The 23,114-nt window shown below is 45.9% G+C and overlaps 1 protein-coding gene across 1 annotated transcript; it reads left to right on the forward strand.

Annotated features, from left to right (window-relative positions):
* The first annotated feature begins 673 nt into the window (after positions 1-673).
* On the forward strand, positions 674-22,048 carry LOC144132679 (uncharacterized). Its single transcript, XM_077665267.1, has 7 exons — positions 674-1,092; positions 1,170-1,927; positions 12,512-13,379; positions 15,759-16,327; positions 17,048-17,186; positions 17,268-17,589; positions 21,272-22,048. Exons 2-7 carry the CDS (start codon positions 1,211-1,213, stop codon positions 21,561-21,563), a joined length of 2,907 nt encoding a protein of 968 aa, XP_077521393.1. The 5' UTR covers positions 674-1,092; positions 1,170-1,210; the 3' UTR covers positions 21,564-22,048.
* The last annotated feature ends 1,066 nt before the right edge of the window (positions 22,049-23,114 follow it).

The following is a 23,114-nucleotide window of genomic DNA, read 5'->3' on the forward strand; positions in this document are numbered from 1 at the left end:
TAACAAAATTTGAAACAACAAAAAATCAAAATGAAAATGAAGGGGGGGAAGAGAGTAAAGACAAAGGCTTTCGCATTTCCCCTCTTAAGCAGACTTAAGTGCATTCCTGTAATTTTTTCCAATTGTTCCTTGGGCATATTCAAAGCAGTTACAGGAGAATGTCCTACGAAGCTGGCGACATTTGTTTGAGATGTTTTAAAAGCGTGTTATGTTTGTCCTCAGAGAATATTCATGATCCCGAGAAAACCAATCACCGCATCATTCTTTTAATATTTCGCAATCTGTGTTAGTACGAGAAGACAGCGATGGATCATTAAGAGCTGGATGAGAAGTATTCGCCACTTTTATTCCTTTCTTTATCAGCTCTACCACTGCATAATTCAAAGCTGTCGATGGTGATACTATCTATTTCAATTTCATCACTTGGTAGACATTTACATGATACAAAGCAAAGAAATAATTTCTATGTCCAAACATAGAGATTATTGCGCTCGAAACAAAATTTTATTGGGGCTTCATGCAGGCGAGGCAGATGCGGAACGTTTCGTGCCATGTCGCCTGAGATATCAGCTGCGCTGAGTTCATCGCGTCCTGCGTGATATTGACTTCCCGGAACGTCACCGTGCTTATCCGTTACTGCTGTGTTCCTGGACTCGCAACGGGACGCTTGGTTCCGTTATTTCCAGCACGATCTTTCCTGCAGCACTCGGCGAGGAGCTTTCGTCACTGTACACTAGACTCTCGATAGACTTCACGAAAGTGTCATGAAAACGTGTAAAAAAAACTGAGCTTTCTCTGACGTTAACACCGCGCTTCCCTGTGTTGGGATTGTTTCCGTCTGTTCGAGCCCGTAGAATATCCAGCGGCGGCATCCCTTTACTTCAGCGCTGCGATTAGAAAGCCCTGGCTCACTAAGTGCTGGCAACAGAAGAAAAGAGACCATTGCGCCAAATTTGTTCAATTCTGCAGCCGTAGTGGAACATCTGCTGAGGGCATTGGACTACTCTCGTTTTGAAACACTGTGTAAAACCCGCTTTGTGGGTTATGGAGCGGCGTCAGTGAAGTGTCAGAGCGTGGATTGCCTCCTTTCAGGTGAGCGCTGCAATTTTTGTTTTTTGTTGTGATTCCCAGCGGCGTGTATTCCTACTGATTTGTTCTGCTATTCTTAGCTAATCGGCTGAAGGACTCTCGCACGCGCTCCTCGGTCATCATGCATACACATCGGCCGACACTGCTCATCGCATTTCTGCTCGGTGCCTTGTGCAACGTTTGCCTTTCTGCACCGCGAAGGTGGGGGAAGTTCAACACCACTTGCCCGGAGCTACAGCGATGCTTCTGCACTCTGACAACACGCGGAGCCCAGATCTCGTGCTTCAACGTCTCAGACACCACCGAGATCGATGGAGACATGGCGACGCTGGGAGGAGCCGTCATCAAACAGCTCTCATTTACGAGCGTCCAGATCACCGAGCTCCCAGCATCATGGTTTTCAAACAGCACTATACTTGGTTTGGCGATTAAAGTGTGCCCTCTGCGCGACATTTCTGAAGATACTGTCACTCGCATGAGACGTCTGAGAACTGTGCTCTTAAGGAGCACCAGCCTGCAGACTGTGCCCAGCGCTTTGAATAAAGCAGTGGGCTTGAAGTATCTTTACATCTACAAGAACAACATCCCGGCTCTGAAAGGAGCGCTAAACTTGCCTGATCTTATCTCCCTGGACATGCGTTTCAACAACATTATGGAAGTGGACGAAAGGTACTTTGCGGGCTGTCGAGGACTCCGGCATCTGCTGCTATCGAACAACAAAATCGTGCACCTGGCCCCCAATATGTTTAAGCAAACAAAGGCGTTGAGAGTCCTCGCTCTTGACAACAACCGAATCAAGGTGATCAACAGTGTATTCGATAACATGCGAGCATTGAAGGTAAGCCAATTCGCTGCTTGTCCATTTGTATTATTATTGAGTTATTTAGAAATTAAAAGTTATGACTAGCTCCTTTATTGCAGCGGCCATTTTGCTAACTATGCATGATCAGCATGTTTTGCAACTGAAAGAAGGTTATAAGAATAAATCACATTTCCCTCGAAGGAAGTGTGGAGGGTGCTCGCTACCCTGCTAAAAATAAACCACACAGCGGTAATAGCTCATCTATTCGTGGCGTAATATTCTCGCGTTGCATCAGAAACTACCTTTTATCTGTAAAGATTATTGTGTATTTCATGCGTGCGAAAAAGTTAGGCGGATAGATAGCAGGCAGAGGTGTTACTATTAGTTGAAAGTTCATAAATACATGTTGGAACAAGAAAAAAGAGGAATGACTTGGCACGTGTGATCATCTGGGCATGGCGCTGATTATCGAAAATACTTGTTTAGGTTTCCATATTTCTTACTTCTGTTCGATGTACTATGGCGGTCGAAACTAGTCGAGCGCAGCAGCCATTTAAAAAATCACATCTTGCTAATTCTACAAACACAAGGCCACCACTGTCACCATTTTCGCCTAATGTCTAGACCTACTGTTAAATGGTTCATACCGAAAGTGGAGTTATCGCTATTAATTTTTGCGCTGTTCGCTGCTGACGTGGTGATGTCCAACGCTTCTGACGGCCTGTAGAAAATTAGCAAGACCGTGTAGGTTCTTTGATCCGGCTAACAAGGTGGAGTCCGAATATGTTTACTCAAATTTGGTGACAGCGACGCCTTCCTTCTGCAATAAATCTATCAACTCGCGTTCGCCTCGCGCCGCAAACGCTCGCAGTATTATACCAGGTAGGAGCGGTGGTCGTATTCGACACACTGCATGTTTTAAATGTCGTATTTCTTTTCGCCGTGATAGTAATGACCTGAAAAATTGGGCAGCTGTTATTGACTTGCTCCAAAAGAATGCAGAGTGTGCATAGTTATTTAAGTTCACAAGAATATGTAAAGTACAGGCGCTATGGTATTGCACTTGTTTTGTGTTTTAGTTACATTAAAACCCAAAAAACATGTTTTCTGGTTATATAGGCTACCTGTGACAAATAAATAATTTCACTGTTCACGCGAATAAAAAATTCGTTCGGTAAATTAAAAAAAAAGTTTCTCCTAGCCGATTAAGAGGCCCTGAAGCTTAGTGCAGCATTTACAAGGCAGCATTGATTGGATAAACTTTGCGAATATCTCAAACTTTAGAACAGCTTGCAAATCCGAGTGAATTGCAAAGAATGCGCACATTAGCTGCTTGAACATCAGAGTCCTCATTGCATGTCATTCTACAGAGCTGGTGATTCCAACAGTCCCGAACTATATCGCTGGAGACAAGCATTAAGACAAGCTAATCTGAATATATACAAGGTGTTTCACCTAAGACTTCACACAGTTTCCAAAAATAGGCTTTTTTGTCTTAGATAAGCGCTTCTTTCGACATAGCATTGTCAGCTGTGTAGTAGATCAGAACACAGATAAGACTTTTAGTCACGCTAGCTAACTAATATTGATTAGTTAGCTTCCTCACTATTAAAGTCTGGTTCCTTAAATGCCAAGAGGCGTGTAGCCACCATAATATCCACATCAGTTTTTAGAATTTCGAAAACGCGATTACCCTCGACGCTGGCCCAACACATTTTGGCTAATATGACGAGCTTTGTACAATACAGAAGTTTCTTTGCCTGCATGCTTTTTGAAAGAGTATGTTTTTTTGGCGCCATGTTGCCAAAATGTGTTGGCCACCGGTTAACCGCGTTTTCGAAATTTAAAAAACTGTTAAAATTCAAGCAGAGCAGGGAAGAGGTAGACGAAGTGCAGCCGCGATTTGAAGTGGCGCCTGTGGCAACAACAACGACGACGCCTGTGAGTGTGTCCGTCGTGTCACTGTTCGACCAACGCCCAGTGACCTGCGTTTCTGATAAACACTTTTACACTTGGTGGAGGTGTATCGTTTCCCGTCCCGGTGCTCATTCTGGAACTTCAGAGCCGAACGTTACTCGCCCTAGCCACCATGCCAGAAGGTACCAGCGAACCATCGCAGCCCATCCCTACCACCGTCCTCTGTTCTAGGATTGAGCACGCACCAGCGTCACTTTTCGCTTTTTATTTAGTGGCACCGACGACCAGGACGTCAATAATTGGCTGGTCTTCTACGAGCGCGTGAGCAGTTACAATCGGCTGGACGATTCCGTTAAACTGAGCAACGCCCTCTTCTACCTCACGGACGTTGCCAACCTATGGTTTCGCAACCATGAAGCAGACGTTCCCCCCTAGTCCTCCTTTAAGACGAGCTTCGCCGACGTTTGCGACCACCCTGCCGTCCTGAAACTTCGCAGCGAGCAACGTCTTTATGCTCGAGCTCAGCTCCCAGCAGAGAGCTTCACTAGTTATACTGAGGATGCCGTTGAATATGCAAGCGTGGCAACCTGTCCATGAGCGAAACTAATAAAGTCAACCAGCTCCTTAAAGGGATTGTCGATGACGCTTTTCAGACGCTCCTGACAAACCCCAGCACCGTCGCTACCGTCATTCAGCTGTGCCAAAGCTACGACAAATTACGAAAGCGACGCGCTTCTGCGCGGTCATCCGGCGCGCCTGCAGAGGGTCTGGCTGGCTTCGCCCTTGGCCGCCCGCCAGCTTTCTCTGCTGCATCATATTCCAGACTCCGTCTGCCCTACTCCCGACCTGGCGCCTTCCTTCGCGCCGACTATCCGCCGTGCTATTCAGGAGCAGGTAGCTGCAGTTCCGCCATCCAGCTCCACGCTTCCCCCTGTGTGCAGCACCCCTCACCTATGCTGAAGCAGTCACCAGTGCACAACACTCGCCCACCTGTGGCGCATACAATAGGAATACTGTATCTTGTGTTCCACCTCCATCCGTCCGTGTGACCGCCGCCAGCCCCGTTTCGTCGACCCCGCCGACACCCTACGAACCCTTGGCGTACCGACGACAATCGGCCAATATGCTACGCTTTGGGGCTGCCAGGCCACGTCGCACGTCTTTGCCGTCAGCGACCCCCTGGTTCTGGCGATGCCGTGCGAGCGTGCAGATACGATTCCGAGCCGCCCTTGCCTAGTGTCTCTTCTGGCTCGTCTACGCTTCGCCCTCAGTACCCTACTCGCCGCTCCCTTCACTTCGCCAACGTTCAACTTCTCCGATGCTCGGCCGCCCTGACCCCCTCCGAGAGGAAAACTGAATACCACAGTTCCGGAGGCAAGAACTGCGTGTTCGCGAACTCGTTAAGTCCTCCGTTTCTTCCTGCTAACGTGATTGAGGTATTTGCTGAAGGCGTTCCCGTTCTAGCGCTTGTTGGCACGGGTGCTGCCATGTCGCTAATTAGTGACGCCCTTCACCCCAAACTTCTTAAGGTGACAACACCGCTGTATGACTTTACACTACGTACGGCCACCTCTCAGCGCATCCACCCCATCGCACTCTTCACGGTCCCCCCTTCCGTCAACGACATCGCCTATACGATCGAGATTCGTGTGCTGAGCGCCTGCTTACGTGATGTCATCCTCGGCTGCGACTTCCTCTCGACCCACCGCGCAGTGATTGATTGTGCCCTTAATGAACTTGCGGTTTCTCTCATGTGTGACGCTTCATTGTGTTACTTGCCTGTGTGCTCCGCTAAGCGTCTTGTAGCTGCCGACACCGACATGCCTCCCTACTCATCTGCCCTAGTTCCGCTCCGACATGACAGCCCTGTTCTCTTCAAACCCACCGCAGCCACCACTCGCCATTACCGCCTTCTGATTGCTTTCGCCGTTCTCACGATTTCCGACGGTCACTGCGCCATCTATGTTAAAAACCCATTTTCTCTCCCGTTGTCTGTTCTTCGCGGCGAATGCTCTTGTGTCTCTCCTGTTGCCCTGGTGACGGAAAAAGATGGCTCCATCAAGTTCTGTGTGGACTACCGCCGTCTTAACAAGATCACTCGAAAGGATATTTACCTCCTACCCCGGATCAACGATGCAGTGGATTGCTGGCAGGGAGCGGAGTATTCTTCATCCCTAAACTTACCCTTCGGCTACTGGGAAGTCCCGATGGCTGCCGACGACCGGCCGAAAATGGCTTTCACCTCCCCCCCCCCCCCCCCCACATACACACACGGCTTGTATGAATTCAATGTGATGCAATTCGGCCTCTTCAATGCTGCAGCAACATTCGAGAGAATGATGGATGATATTCTCAGCAGGCTCAAATGGCAAACTTGTCTATGTTATCTGGTTGACACGGCCGTTTTTTTTCAATATATATCTCTTTCCCACCTGTAGCGTCTTCAGTGCGTACTCACGTGCCTTACTGGCGCTGGGCTACAACTCAACTTGACAAAATGTTACTTCGGTGTTACGCAGCTGACAATATTATGCCATGTCACCTCTAAGGACAATGTTCTTCCTGACGCTGCGAAACTTCGCCCGGTCATTGACTTCCCCAAACTGACCGCTTTAAAAGAACTTTTCAGTTTTCTAAGCTTATGCTGATATTCGCTTCATCTGCAATTTCGTCTCTATCATCGCCCATTTAACGCAGCTTCATTCCGGCAGCCCGAACCTCTTGTCTTTGTCACCACCCTGCGATACTGCGTTCAACACTTTACGTCGCCTGCTGGTCTCCACGCCCCCCTCCCCATTCCTTCGCCATTTTGATTCCGCCCGTCCGACAAATTCACTCTGACGCGAGCGGTGTTGGCTGTGGCGCAGTTCTTGCCCAGCGAAAGTTTGCGTATCCGGAATATGTTGTCGCTTACACCAGCCACGCCCACACCAAGGCGGAATCGAACGATTATGTTACTGAAAAAGAATATCTCGTAATCATTTCGGGGATTGCCTAGTTCCGCCATCACTATTACGGACGGCCGTTCTAGGTCGTCACAGACCATCACGCCCTCTGCTGGGCTTCCTCCCTCAAAAGTCATTCTTTCCGACTCGCCCGCTGGGCTGTACGTCTCCAGGAGTTCGATATTCTGGTCATTTATCGCTCTGGCTGGAAGTACTCTGATGTGTATACGCCCTTACCGTTTCACTGCCCCCATGCGATTCCACCTCTGCCCTCGTCTGTGCCTACGATTTCTGATCTTTAGACGTCCCTGATATGCTCTCCGCACTACTGAAGGATCATTGGATCACTTCGCTGCTCACCTTCCTGAATATTCCCTCGCCGCATTCGTCGTCCTGGGCCCTTCGCTGCCAAGCCCACCACTTCGCCGTTCGAGATGGCTTCTTATGCCGCCGCAACTACCTCTCCGACGGGTGAAATCGGCTGTTGGTGATCCCTCGACACTTCTGTGCTGCTATCTGCGCCTCTTTTCACGCAGATCCACAATGCTGCCACACCGTTGTACTGAAAACATATGGTTGCCTTCGTCTGCGATATTACTGGCGAGGTATGTACCGCTACATACGTCCGGACATCCGGTCATGTACCGCCTGCCAACGTCCAAAGAAAACTCCCCGCCTCGCCGCCGCCCCTTTGCAGCCGTTACCTTACTCTGGCCGACCCTTTTACTCCGTCGGCATTGATATTTATGGCCCGCTTCCAACCACTTCGACTAACAACCGCTGGGTCATCGTAGCCGTTGACGATCTCGCAAGTTACGTCGAAACATCGGCTCTATAATCTGTTACGCAAATGATGTCACTTTTTTCATTCTACGCACTCTTCTTCTTCGTCATGGCGTCCCGAAAGAACTGCTAAGTTACCGCGGCCGTATTTTTTTTTTTCAGACACCGCGGAGGCACTGCTAAAGCAATGCCAAATCGTTCATCGGTGCACCAGCGCCTATCACCCTCGAACCTACGGCATGACTGAGTGGTTCAACCGCGTACTCAGTGACGCTAACATGTACATTGACACCGCCCGCTCCAACTGGGACCAAGTGCTCCCTTTCATCATGTACGCGTATAATACGGCTACGCAGACAACGACGGGACTTTCTCCTTTCTTCCTTTTATATGGCCGGGAGCATACATCAACCAGGGACACCGTTCTTCCCTATCACCCTGAGCCTTGCGAGACCACATCACTTTCCGAAGCTCACCTGTATGCCGAATAATGCAGGCAACTTTCCCGCTCGTTCACTACACAGCTCCAATGGCATCAGAAGCACCGTCGGGATTCCTCGGACCCTCCCGCGTCATACCCATCTGGCGCCGTTGTCTGGCTCTGGGTGACTTCCTCCACTCCCGGCCTCGCCATAAAACTGCTTTCTCGCTATCACGAACCTCACCGCGTGGTGCAACAAACTTCTCTTGTGAATTACATCGTTGACCCGCTCGCCCCTTCTGCGGAACACCGCCGTCGGGGGAGGGGGGGGGGGGGGGGGAGGGGTTCGAAGCTGTGCACGTCGAGCGCCTCAAGCCTTATTACGATCCGCCCATGCTTTCCTCCCCGTATGTCGCCAGGATGGCTCCTTTTCTGGCGGGGAAGTACCTGTAATGGGACCGACCGGTAGGAATTGAAGCAGCGCAGCGAAGAGGTAGACGGAGCGCAGCAGGGATTTCGAGTGACGCCTGTGAGTGTGTCCGTCGTGTCGCTGTTCGACCAACGCCCACCGACCTGCGCTTCGAATTGACACCTTTACAACTTATATGGATATTAGTTATGGTTGGCTACACGCCTCTTAATAACTAAAGAGTTTAAAAGTAGCAGTCAACAATTTAACTATTCTATATTAGTTAGCCAGCCGGCTAGCCGGCACGTCTTAGCTGTATTCTGATGTACTACACCGCTGACAATGCTACACCGAAAATGCGGCTGTTCTAACTCAAAAAGCGTATTTTTAGAATTTCCGGAAAGCCTTAAGTGAAACACCCGGTATTAACATAATAGTGGAAAATTGTGGTGAGGCGACAAGAACATGATCGCGTGTGGTCTAAAAACTTTCAGTTGATAGCCAAGTTTGTTCCTCTACTTTTAGTCTCCAGTCTTTCTGTTTTTGCTGCGCTTGTCTGCTGTAATTTCTGAAATATTAAATGGCTCTTATAGTAGAAGGGAAAAAGGAATCTCTTTTTTGTGCGCCCTCATATGTAACTATACCACAGATAAGTGTCCTAAAGGGCTACTAAACTGGGATATTACGTGAACATGCACTCGTAGGTTAGCGACGCGTGATAGAAGACATGTCATTTAAAAATAAAGTAACCGTTAAATATGAATTGCAGTTTACCAATATCCCTGAAGCGAAAAGTGCGCATCAGCTGTACCTTACCAGTACTCACTTATGGGGAAAAAAGTTGAGGGTAATGAAAAAGGTTCCCATTAAGTTAAGGGCAACGCTGGTAGCTACGGTAGAAAAAAAGTGAAAGGTGTAAAATTAACAGAGGAGACTCGGGCAGAATGGGCAAGAGAGCAAACGCACGCTAATGACATCCTAGTAGGAATAAGAGAAAAAAATGGGCTTGGGCAGGGCATGTAAGGTGAAGGCAAGATAGCCGCTGGTCCTTAAGGGTAACGGAGTGGATTCCAAGAGAAGGCAAGCGTAGCAGGGGGCAGCAGAAGATTGGGTGGGCGGATTAGATTAAGAAGTCTGAGAGAATACGGTAGCAGCAGCTGGCAAAGGACGGAATTAATTGCGAGATACATCGAAGAAGCCTTTGCCCTGCAGTGGGCGTGGTCAGGCTGATGATGATTATGATGATGCTGATGATGAAAATGATGAATATTGCAGTTGATAAGCCGATTAAGAGACACCTGCATTGCACCACTAGTCCCTGTATATAGACAGCACAAATTATGTCCTGGAAAAACGTTGTCATCATTGTTTGGTCACTGATATCAACAGTACAAACAAGCTCAGCATCTCGGTAGACAACATAAACCACAATTCACCCCCTCAATTTGGCGAGTATGCTAACCATAATTAAAAACGAATACAAGAACGCGCATTTCAAGCAGTGGTACAATGTATTGACGCTTCACACTTCAGGTGAATCATAGTTTGTTAAATGTTCCGAAAATTCTGCTCCAACTTCCCGCCAGCAAAGAACAGAAATTCACGGCCTACGCATACTGTACATCGTTGCATGGTTTAAACAAGCACACACCAAAATGAATTTATAATGGGTACCTACTTGAAATCTTTTACAATTTTGTAATTTGTTTAACTGGCTATAACACATTACTTACAATATTTTTCCGTAAAGTCCCGAGACTGAGTCCATTAAAAAACGTCATTTAAAATTGAAATCATTTGTGCAGTACCCCTTCGAAATAGTCTCCCTTGCAGTCTATACACCGCTTCCAACGCTTCTTGAGACCTTGGGAACAGTTGCAAACGCTTCTTCTGGCAGGGCTGTCAGCCCCTTTGTCGTGGCGTATTGAATGGCCTCCACGCTCCCCATCCAGAGAGCTTTGAGGGCTCTCTTCACACGAGGAAACAAGACAAAATCGCATATGAATAGGTTATGCGAGTATGGCGGATGGGAAAGTACAGTAATGCCGTGCTTGGCGAGGCATTTTGTCACGCTGAGAGCAGTGTCCGGCTTTGCGTTATCGTGGAGAAGGCTCCATTGTCCAGATGCCCATAAGTGAGGGTGACGGCGTCGCAGTGCATCACGCTTGTGTTGGAGCACGCGGATATAAAACCCTTGATTCACCGCCTGCCCTTGTGGGACGAACTCGTGGTGTATGACACCTCTGGTATCGAAAAAAAATATCAGCATTGTTTTTGTTCTGGTCTCCTGTCGCCGTACCTTTCTCGACGCCGGAGAGCTTGTGGACCGCCATTCGGCGCTCTGCATCTTTGTTTGAGGATCGTAATGAAAAGACCAGGTCTTCAGCAATCACGCTGTCAACGAATGCAGCATCCTTCTCTGCCTCGGAGAGAAAATCAGCGCTCACGGATGCCCGAGTGTCCTTCTGGTCCTGTGTGAGGGAGCGCGGCACAAGTCTGGCATTCAGCTTTCGTTTCCCCATGTTCTCTCGGAAGATTTGGTTGCATATTGTCTTACTAATGTTCAGAGCATCTGATAGCATGCTGACTGTAATGATGCGGTCTTGTTGTACGACTTGCCTGATCCGAGCCAAGTTGTTTCCATTCCGGGAGTTTGAAGGGCGCCCTTGCCTTGTGTCGTCGTCCACCTACGTTCTCCCCGAAACGAACCTCTTGTGCCACTCGAAAACTCGCTCCCGCGAGAATGTCTCCTTACCGTAAGCGTCACGAAGGAGCTCATACGTCCGTGTGGCTGCCTTGCCAAGCTCCACACAGAATTTTATGGTTATGCGCTCTTTGCGGTCGACGGCCATCTCTCCACATTCACTCAACGGTGAATGCGCAGGCGACTAGTGACAACGTATTTTTCAACATGTAGTGCCATCTAACGGCTGCCACAGCAATTAACTTAAATATCTCAGGTTAGCCGGAAAAGATGATGCTACACATATGCACCAACATATGTTTTGGGGAATCATTTCTAGAGAAGAAAATAAATCAGTCTCGAAACTTTTATTTATGGACACACTTTACGGACAAAGGTTGTATGATATATGCGTGGGACGCGGACTGAAGGAAACAGACGGAAGTTGACAGGCTGCACTTTTTTTTTGCCTACGGTTTCTTTTCATTTACTCATATTACTTGCCTGGCTCTGAAAGTTTTTGTGTCAGATCTATAAATACAAGTTCCGCACCAAGGCACGTTTTCCGCTCCTTTTCTGAACTTTGACAACTACTCACGAGCGCGCACGCTCAAATGCTTTGGTTCGACGCAAAAACAATTCTAACAAAGCAGTTTACCGGCTTCCTGTACGATGTTCCTTGCGTAGAACATCTGGGAGAGTGCGTCCAGTGATGCTAATTCGTTGATCAGAAGCGCAGCGCTGGTCAAGCTTGACGACAAAAAAAGTAAATAGAACAGTGCAGAAGTGAGTGTCTGTGGAGGCTTTCTCTTGATAAGGAAGTAACCGTTAAGCTAAATTGTTCCGCACGTTCGCTATGCATTCTTAGTTGCTGAAAACACCAACCTCGTGACAGCTGCCTGTATAGGTGACACCCACGCAATCGATGGATTAAGCTTGACTACGTAAAATCGCTCAGCATGAGAGCGTTGGCGCATGCTGCAAAATGCAATCCAAGAGAGCCAAAGTTCAAGCGGCAGCTGTCGTGTCTGTCTTGAGGTGCGGCTGATGTAACGTGACGTAAGCGAAGTTGTTCTCGCGTTTGCTAACAGGAGAGCTGTGACCAACACGAATGTCAAAAGTGACGTAGCTGTATTCATATTTTGCGGGCAGTTTGAGTGCGGAAGGTTTTTACTTTCCTTTCCAATTTTTTAAACAGATAAGGCACCTTTCTGCTCAGTGAAAAACCTTGGCCAATTTTCTGAGGAATCATCTAACTATATTGCTGGGATTACTATATATTTTAGTGTCTATTTAAGGATTATTGCGTTCTACTGGATTGACTGGTCAGATATCTTAGTTATGTGGCAAACTGAACTCAGTCGTTGAAATGATTCCAGCAATTCTTTTGTTATGAATTAGGGTGTAATGGTAATAATTGTTTGTGACAATTAAACTGACCAATATGCATTATTGTTTGCAGAGGCTCAGTCTACGGCAGAACATGATAACGGACATCGAGGGACTCCTGAAGTCTTATATGCCCAACACGAAGAACATCGACCTCAGAAAAAACAACATAGGTGTCATAACGGAGTTTGCATCGTCTAATCGAAGGATAAAAGAGCTCCTGTTAAGCTCTAACAAGATAACAAACATCGAGCCTGGAGCTTTCAGAGCGCTCGAAGGATTGAAGCTTCTTGACCTCTCCAGCAACCAAATTAGCTACTTAAATGAATCGATCTTTGGTGCCAACTCCAGCTTAGAATACCTAAACTTGTCCCAAAACAGGTTAACAAGTGTGAACGGAACCTTCAAGAACACGCGCAGGATCAGAGACCCAAACCTATCGTACAATCGTATCACGACTATTACCGACGCCTTCACCAGTCTTACATCGCTGAAAAAGCTTTCGCTGAAGTATAATCTTCTCACTCATGTTCCGGACGACACTTTTAACGATAACGTTGAGTTGCTACAGATTGACATGGATGCGAACAATATCCAGTGGATTGGAAGGACCACCTTCCAACGGCTTTCGACTGTGACCGACTTCCGTGTTCGAAACAACAACTTGATTTCGCTGAACGGTTCTGTGAGGCCTCTACTAAGCATAAAGTACTTCGATGCCGCTTTCAATGAGATAGGATACCTCGAAAAAGGTGAATTCGAAAGAAACAAGTTCCTCGAATTCATATCCCTAATGGGAAACAACATCAGCAACGTGGAAGGTGCCTTCACGGGAGCTGTAAGTCTAAAGGGTCTTGGCCTCGCAGGAAATCACATTGAAAGAATACGACGAGGCGACTTTCCCCAAGACATGAAAGCCACGCCGCAAGTTATCCTCGACCGTAAGCCTACTTTATTGAACTGCTATTATTCGCTCATACACTACACTCGTATTTTTCTTAATCTATGGTTCCAAGTTAAATCAATTTGCTCCATTCTCTCCTTTACTGCTAACTTGTGGACATCTTATCGCCCACTTTACGATCCCTTTTCAATTTAGTGTCGTCCTAGACAAGCGCCTTTATAGTGGTTACACTTTACCTTACGTAACTGCACAACATTCTGCACCATGCCGCGGATTTCCGCAACGTTCAAAGCGTTTTTGCTCCTCAGTCTTTGTTTAAGCTACTCCTAGTCCACTCCCTATGATAGCATTCCAGAAACAAGCCATCAATGGTTTGTCAATCACTTATTCTAGCAAGACCCGGTAATAGTTGTCCGCTTCTCCTTCGGAAGCCTGCGCCATAATTGTCTTCTCCCTCATGGTCAGGCTGCTTGCGTCCCCTCTCCTGATCAATGACATCGAAGAGTTGAATGTATTCCCCATTTGCGGACTATTTGGCATTTCGATTAATGAAAATAGCAACATTGAAATGTAGCGCCACATTACACAAACTTCTGCAGGATGGTGGAAATGATTCCTATTTTGAAGACGCACACTAGGCTAAAAATTGCGAGATTTTATTGCTGGTGCCAAACATGTATGCACAAAAATTGCGGGCAACGTGTTGCCTCGCGCACTATTCCGCAAAATATTATTTACGGCGATCATTATATGGCATAAAACTCCAGCTTATTTTGAAAATGAAGGCTGCGAAATTCACCTGAATAAAAAAAATCACTGCTAAGTGCAGAGCACTCTCAGATTATGTTGCTAGTTAGCTTTGTACATAATTTTCTAGACAGCATGTTAAAGTATGAAAAGTGAAAGAAAAACTTTATAACCGTTAAGGAAGTTAAAGAGTATCAAAAAAAGTAGGAAAATCAGAGCAATTTCAGGATTCGATTGCATATAGGACGCAAACGATCTTGAAAATCTTAGCCAAAGTATTCCTGCATATGCCATTTACAGAATGGACGGGAGTTTTGGACAACGCGGACAGAGCAATTTAAGTATAAAATGTAGATATTTCATCATTGTAACTAAATTTCATGAACAAAAATATGCCTGACCTGAATAGACTGGTTCAGTGGAAGACCTCCATTGATAGCTCATGGTAGTTCTAGTATTCTTGAATGGAGAGAGTGATTAATTTTTCGAATAAAAAGCATTCCTACAGTGCGATATGGCTCAACTGTTCGAAAAACTGTGGAAATTTGTAACTTTCTGCGGTGCCAAAATGCCAGAGTGCACAAAAAACAGTTCAAGTTGTCGCGCCCAGTGGTGCGAGAGAAGTTGACGCCACATTTATTGCTGAGGATGGCCTGCCATGAATGTATGCGATGGGGCAAACCACGAGGAGCTATAAAGTAGGCTGGTGTTCAAGCTGGGTGCCTCACTTGTTCTGTTGTTGTTGTTCTCAAGTGTATAACAACGCAGAAAAGGTGAGGCGCTCGGGCTAATGTAGCTTCGTCGTCTTCGCATGTGTTGAAGTGGTGGCGCTACTCACTATTCTAACCATATATCCTGCACCAAGAAATACAGTGTAAGACAATCTTGCCCACGACGTTCTTTTCTCGCATAAGCAGCTGAGCATATAGTCTGTCTTCGTTAGCGATAGCCTGCAAAAGAAAAAAGATATGATTTTGCCTATTAGTACCCACATATGCACACTCCACGGGCATCGCAATTAACTGCACTAGTCTGTAACGGGTCACCGCACTGAATGCAAACTTACAGTGTAGGCGGCTGCAACCGCAATGCATTTTTTTCTCTAAACACCAGAACGCTTCATGAAAGAGATGCTGCGTCCCTTTGTCGTCTTTTCCTGAAGGCTGTAATATTAAATGCGCTGCTTAATGCTGAGGCTAAAGAAGTTTCTGTGAAGGGGACACAGTTACAGCTCGCCTCAAAACGGCACTGGCCCATGTGCGAGCTGATAGCGTACTCCGTTTATACTTATGTAGAATGCCTGTGTGCCGAAAGTCCCCGCCAAGCTTTTAGAAGAGTCTTCAAATTGTTTGTCTTTGTGGTGCGTGGATATGTATCACGGTAAGGACAGGCGTAGCGAGGCCATGCTGAGTATTCTCGCAGGCAGAATCTACGAAGTCTTTCTCTCACAGTTATTTCTAAAGTGAGCGTCTATTAAAAAAAACGAAGTGTGCTCCTCAGTCTCTTCTCGCTTGCAGAGGCAGGCTAAGGTTCGGCTGAGAGAAAGGAGTCGCAAAACACTTTGTGGCGGAAGGAACGTAACAAGGCTGCAGTAACAGCAAGGTGGTACTTATTCCGTACGGAGTATGAGTGTTTTAACAGTTTTTATATGTTCTTTTTTTCCTTCTAGACAACCCTCTATTATGCGACTGCAGAATAGCATGGCTCATGCGTCAGGACAGTGAAGTGCGCTTGGCAAGAAATCCGACTTGTGGGAACCCGCCTTGGCTGAAAGGAAAATCTCTAAATACGTTAACCAAGGAGGACATCATTTCATGGGAAGATGGCTGCCCCCAAGCCTGTCGCTGCGAGTGCCGAGAAGACTCCCTCGGCGCCCGCAGCATCGCTGTGAACTGCTCATCGGCGGCACTAAAGGAGGTACCCAAACGTTTTCCACGCGGCATGAATGAGCTAGACCTCAGCGACAACCTCCTCGAACAGCTCGACAGTACTCTCAAGATGGGCGCGCCTCACGTCCAAGTGTTGTCGTTCAGAGATAATCGACTTTCAAGCTTAAATTTGTCCGCTATTCCCGAGACAGTGCACTCTCTCGACCTTAGAGGCAACAGGCTGGCGAAGCTTCCGCTCGTCCTCGTGGATGCTCTCAACCTGACTTCACTGTGGCTCTCGGACAACCCTTTTGACTGCGACTGCTCCGATTATCCGCTTAGGCAGTGGATCGAAGGACGACACCATGTGGTAAGCTTTCATGAACAAAATTAGGGAAGTATTTTAGCATTTTGTTCCACGTTTATAATCTCACCTTTGAGTGGTTATTTCCGGCAGATATAACCGCTAAGAAGACAGTGTCGTACTCAAGCAATCCAACTAAAGCGCCTTTGAGGAGATCGGACGGTTTACTTTCAGATTGTCTTTGCGATAACATTTTCGGGTTGTGCACCCGGACTGCACGTGTTCGTCTGCTTCAACAGCTTAAAAAATCTGTGTCTGCAGGGTTAAAGGGCAATGTTTTTGGGGCACTTAGTAGAAGTGTCTTCAAGCATAGCTAATATCGAAAGTCAAGATTAAGTTGTGCCACAGGCTGTTGAAAAAAAGTTTGGTATCTATTACTCAGAGAAAAAAACATGGATGTGATTTGTAGAAAAACGAGGCGGGTAAAGAAATATAACCGGTAAAAAAATCAATTTTATCTATGTGGCTTCTATGATACTCCGCTTCCCTCTTGTGAGCTTTACGACAGTGGCTCGCATATTCTGCTTGCCAGCACATCAGGCCGCTACCGGTTAGAATCCGAACTGTGGGCAGAGAGAGAATCAGATTACCAGGTGGACAGTCGAAGATCCCATAATGCACTACCCAAATTTTTTTTCTATTGTTACCTCGGTTTTCCGCATGTGACGTTTCTCTCCTTTATATTTTTGTGCTGTTTCTTGTCTCTGCGTATTTTTGCGCATCCAGATTACAGACGCCTCACGAATCACGTGTGCTGGAAGCCCCGACAGACTAGTATGGCATAGATATTTCCTGACCTTAGAGCAGGAACACCTCTGCCCTACACCTTCCTCGCAATACGCGAGGTACCTGCTGCACGCCTTGGGTGAGTGGTGTCTGTTGCATCATAACTAGAATTGTGAATATGAACCCGATCGTATATTGTGAACTTCGTGGTCGCTTCCAGTGGTGTTGGTGGCCTTCCTGGCGCTTTCGGCAATGTACCTCTACTTTGAGCGGCAGCTAAAGGAGTGGCTGCACAGCCGAGGCATCTTTGGCTGTTTGCAGTGCCTGGTGGAAGATGTAGATCCTGAGCAGCTCTTTGACGTGTTCCTTTCCTTCAGCAGTAAGGATGCTGCTTGGGTTCACGAGCAGATACTTCCAAAAATAGAGACTATGGGTTTCTCTTACTGCACATACGAGCGGAACTTCAAGGGCGGCTTCTTGATGCACGACATCATCCGCGAAGCTGTTGCCTGCTCGAGGCGCACACTGCTGATCCTTACAAAGTGAGCATCCTTCAATTTTTACGTGCACAGACCTCGTCAGGAAACTACATCACTGATGATACAGTGTCATGTCGAACATTTACCGACAAAATTTTTTAATGTTGAAAAACTGTGATATACCGGTATATATATATATATATATATATATATATATATATATATATATATATATATATATATATATATATATATATATATATATATATATATATATATATATATATATATATATATATATATATATATATATATATAATGTGAGGTAACGGTCCATTTTTTCGATATGTAGCAAAATGCTTCTTTTATAGCGTTTCCATCGCCCGCGTCGGGCAGTTAAGACTGTCATTGACAGCCAACTGGGAAACGCTTTTGACGATAGATAAAACGCTAATAGCAAAAAAATGCAAGCCTGCCGACGAAAGATCTGCAGATATATTGATTGTTATAGCGAAAGCATACAATATATGACAAATATTGAGCTCATAAACTTTTTCTCATTGAAAAATGCTTTTGTGTAGAATTGTTTGGTATGTAACAGGATGAAAAGCGGAATGGTGTCTTGAGCTCCTGGTTTATTGCTTCTGTTTCTCACAAGTTAAATACCTTAGTTTTGACATATTTCTTATACATAAGGTAATTTTGCATTCAGGACTCGTTTAGAGCGTGAAATATATTAACCCAAGGTGCCCGTATGGCCTAATAGGCACTGTCGTGGATAACGCTGACGAATTTCGACCACCGCTAATTATCGCATATAGCGCGCCCGTGTTGTGGAAAAAGAAACTGGGGCGACCGAGATTCCATCCCACGGTTTCGCGGTCGAGAGCAAGATAGCTTTGCCCTTCTGCACAGTGATGAATACTCTGTTCATTGTTTAAGTCGCACATAACATGAGTGGCACTCTCCAGAAGAGATTAGCTTTTCAATTGATATGAACAGCATTTGCGAAAGTAACTCCCCTGGAGGAGCATTTGTCATCGTGTAACTGATTTGTATGTGCCCGAAAATCATAAATGCGGGTTACAGTAATGCAATTTCTATCGCTTAATGTTACCGCTTCCTAGCAGTTTAATTCCGTTCCGCTCTTGTAGAATCTCTCTATGTCGGTCGGGTAGTGTGTTCACCGTAATATTAGATGCATCACACTGCCTTTTGTACAGAGTATGACAGGCGTCAAACGCAGCCGTGTGTCAAAGTCAGAGCGTCATGATATCTAAATGGGAATGCACTAGTTTCTAGTGTTGCATACGGCACGTATAAATGATTGGGAAAACGCACTCCCGCCTCGCAAGGAGTGCCCCTGTTTTTACGATTACCACAAGTACATGACTTACAGGTAGAAACATTCATAATGTATTATAGACGGCTAATTTTTGTTGCATGTTTTCTTCTTCAAGTGAGGCGCTAGACATTTGAGTACATGGCGCACCACGCGGTATTCGTCTAGAACGAGCAATAAATAAATTATAGTTGAATTTATTCTCCATGCTGTGTTGGTTTGTACAACTGAACGATGTCTGCGACGTGTAGTTGGTGTTCACGTCACGTGAGACACTGAAGCAACAAATGTAAGCGCTGGTACGTAGTTTTAAGTCACTATAGCACTTAAGCCAGCCTACTTCAAGAGTTGGAATGACAAAAAACGGCATATCAGCAGTTATATATCGTTTTTTTTCATGACCGACGTAGCCTAAACACCAACTACAAGCCTCAGCTATTGTTCGACCGTTGAAACTGAAGGAGCGTCAAGAACAAATTCAATTACATGTTATTTAGCGGAAGTAGAGGAATATTACCGGGTGATGTACGCACATAAACGAATAACACATCTCTTAAAGGAAGAAACAGAGAGCAAAAGAAAGAGCCCCTATAGGCTTTTAAAAGTGCTCTTTTTTAAAACCAAGGTAGACACTGCCTTATGATACTTTGTTCGACCTCCATGCGAATGAGGGCAATTTCACTTACGCTATATTCTACCAATCACCACGGACGACAGGCGGAATTCTAAAAATTTGAGTAATTGTTTTTTGAAGCCATGTTACCTAAAGCACTACGTTTGCTTTTCTGAAGCGCTAGGTGGAGAACTGAGATTACTTGAATTGATTTATACTTAAAACGAAACATTTTGACAGAATTGCCTGACTTGTTGGGTTCGATAACTTATTACTCCGAGCAGTCTCCAACCAAAACTTTTTCATCTTAAAACCCAAGATTTCGAAGCTGGCTCGGCTCTTTCTTCAGAAGTGACTGAGGGCTGTGGGCAGCGTCTTTAAGTATGCATGGTGTGTGGAGCAGGGGTCAAAAAGTGGGAAAGCGGTGATCCGAAGGGTGAGGGAGGGGGAAAGGACATTGACGCTCGGGCGTTAAGGGCTGTGCGCTGGTGGTCGAAGTCGCCTTTTCATCAGTGAGCTGCAGAGTGAAATCTCTAGCAGCGCGTAGACACAGGGCGAGGTTCGCCTTTGTCTGGATGAGTTGGTTTGGCGTCGTTTTAATGTACCAAGATTCGAGTAAGAGCCTATATTTGGTAATTTGTTTCGATTCTGAGGATAATGATTTCTTTGATCTTGATTTTATGGACTTCGTCTCCGGCATGTTCGGCTACAGAATTGTGCTCTCGTGAGAACTTACCGACGTCGTTTTTTTGTCTATTTCTTTCTTTTATGTTTTTGATTTCGCCGATGTAGCTTGCATCGCAGTCAGCGCAAAGTGTTTGTGGACAGCGCCTTGAGCTCTTTCTCTCCGCGGCCGATATTTGAGAATAGGTAGGAATAGCGCCACAGGTTTCCCCCCCCCCCCCCTTGTTTTTCGGGATACGGGTGATGGTTTCGCTGGTACATTAGACATAAAGCAGAGCGACATATTCTTGTGGTGGGGATGGTTGTTGTTGGTTGATTTCAAGGTTTATGTTGTGTTTTTGGAAGCGAATTGTTTGTCGATAAATATTTTTGGGTAGCCGTTCATGATGAGTTCCTTGAATAGCGTGTATTGTTCTTTTGTTCTGTTCAGTTCTGTGCTGCAATGTGTTTCAAGTGTTTGTAATAATGTCTTCACCACTGATTCCTTATGGAGTCTTGTGTGATTCGAAGTGCAGATATCTGCCTCGGTGGTCTGGTTTGCGTTAGACGGGGAACTGAAGGGAGCTGCGTTTTCGGGTTACGAGACGATCAAATAACCGGAGGAGCCGAGCCGGCTTTGAAAAGTTATATTCTAAATTTAAAGAAAGTTTCGGATGAAGACGAGTCAGAGTGTATAATAAACTATTTATACTTACACAGTCGAAGTGAAATGGCTGACAATAATACAATATTAGCTGAACTCTTACAGAAGCGCAGGTTGCCTTTAATGCTGGCTGTCGATATGGTAAGGTGTTTGCAATCTGCTGGTGTACGGGGAATTCTCTTTTTGTCCCTAGCCCTCGGCTAAACATGCGACAACGCTGGAAGTGTACCTGATACAATGCGTGGCACACCACAAAAAATTTTTCAAATTTGAAAGTGCCGATCTGAAGGTGGCCGAACCCTTTCGTTTTCTTTCGAGTGTTTACCGCTGGCTCTATTTATATCTCTGCAAAAAAATATTTATCTCTGTATCTTTGCCAATAAAGCTCGTTGTCTCTGCATACAGACCCACGTTGAGATAATAATGCTTTCCTAGCCGTGACGAAACTTTTTTCACTCTGCAGGAATTTCTTGGAAAGCGAGTGGTGCCGCTTGGAGTTCCGGCTAGCGCATCAGCGAACGCTGCAGGACAATGTCAATCGGCTGGTCGTAGTGCTGGTAGATGACACGACTACTGTTACTATGGACGAAGACCTCCAGCTGTACATACGGGCTTCAAACCACCTACGATGGGGAGAACCTAACTTCTGGGAGAGGCTCCAGCACTCGTTTCCCAAGAGACAACTTCGAAGAAAACTCATTATCGAGGATCGAAAGCACTCCGGTGCAAACAATACTGCTTGCGGCGACCTCTAGGAACTCACATAAATTGAGCCTGTATTCGAAATGACACCATTCATTGTAATCGAGAAAAGTGATGCGTATTTTCTATAATGTATTCATTGGATCACAGCTTAAAAGCTGAGCCATTCGTATCAACGATGAGATTCTTTCGAATGTAATGACATCCACAAGAGACTGATGATGCGGTCCCTGTATTCTTGCCGCTGTCAAACGAATGGCCCGCTGCGACCACAGGCCGAATTCCTTGCTCTCAGCGCTGGGGGTATTCCATGTGTTTGCAGCGCCCTGTGTGGGAACGCCGAAATGGGTGCTTATCTATTTGTTCACCTGAACGTTTTTATGAGAACACTAGACAAGGACAACAGACGAGACCAATAAACTGAAAACAAACAGTGCATGGTTAGAATAATTTGCCAGAAGAAGTTGTCTTAGCCTCGCAATCTTCTTTTGAAACTGCTTTGTCACGCCTTTGGTTGAATTAACTTTTGTTGAATGGACTTTTGAGTGTGTGTGTGTGTGTGTGTGTGTGTCTGCGTGCGCGTGTGCGTGTGCGTGTGCGCGTGTGTGCGTGTGCGTACGCGTGCGTGTGTGCGTGTGTGTGTGTGTGTGTGTGTGTGTGTGTGTGTGTGTGTGTGTGTGTGTGTGTGTGTGTGTGTGTGTGTGTGTGTGTGTGTGTGTGTGTGTGTGTGTGTGTGTGTGTGTGTGTGTGTGTGTGTGTGTGTGTGTGTGTGTGTGTGTGTGTGTGTGTGTGTGTGTGTGTGTGTGTGTGTGTGTGTGTGTGTGTGTGCTAGAATTTTTGTATACGCTCGTTCATATTACAATACGCCATTTACGTCTTTCTTGCTTTCATGATTCTTTTGTTATCAGTTTGCTCAGTATTGGAATGCGTTTTACTTTTATTGTTTTTTGTTTGTTATTTACACAGTGTCATCTGCATGACGATGTATGTTTCGCAACTGTATACCCTCTACAAAAATGACCTCAACAGGCGCTGTAGATACCAGACTAAATAAATAAATAAACTCTTTTGCCATTTGATATCTATTTCGCTGGGCTAAAAGCTAGTAGAAAGAGAGAAAGTTAAACAAAACGCACCACAAAATAGGCAATAAAACAAATAAAGAGACAGAGAGACAAGCTCTTTAAGGAAAAAACGGAGAATTTAGCACGTGTTTAAAAATTGCTGACATGCTACTGTGCGTGCGGAAGAGAATTTGGGAGATAAAGGCGGAAGCGGAGCGGTGCGGAAACGGTAAAATAAAGCAATTAAAATGGGAGAAGATAAAATGCAGTCATTAAATGCGTACATAGGTGCATCGACGAGCAATGATGTTACATATGAAGTGATGAAGTGCATAGTCCAACAAATGGGCTAATAAAGTTCCCTGCGTGAAGAATGTATGTAGATAACATGCAAGGTGAAATTGGAGCATGTCAACATGTTCAATGTCCTTTTAGATATGCCATTAAAAAGTTCATTGCATGTCTCTGTTGCCTAGGGCAGACGAAGAGAGCCAAACAGTCCCCTGTTAGAGTTACTAGGGAGAGTTTCTCCATACAATG

The sequence above is a fragment of the Amblyomma americanum genome, chromosome 5, assembly GCF_052857255.1.
Source record: "Amblyomma americanum isolate KBUSLIRL-KWMA chromosome 5, ASM5285725v1, whole genome shotgun sequence".
NCBI classification, from domain to species: Eukaryota; Metazoa; Arthropoda; class Arachnida; order Ixodida; family Ixodidae; genus Amblyomma; species Amblyomma americanum.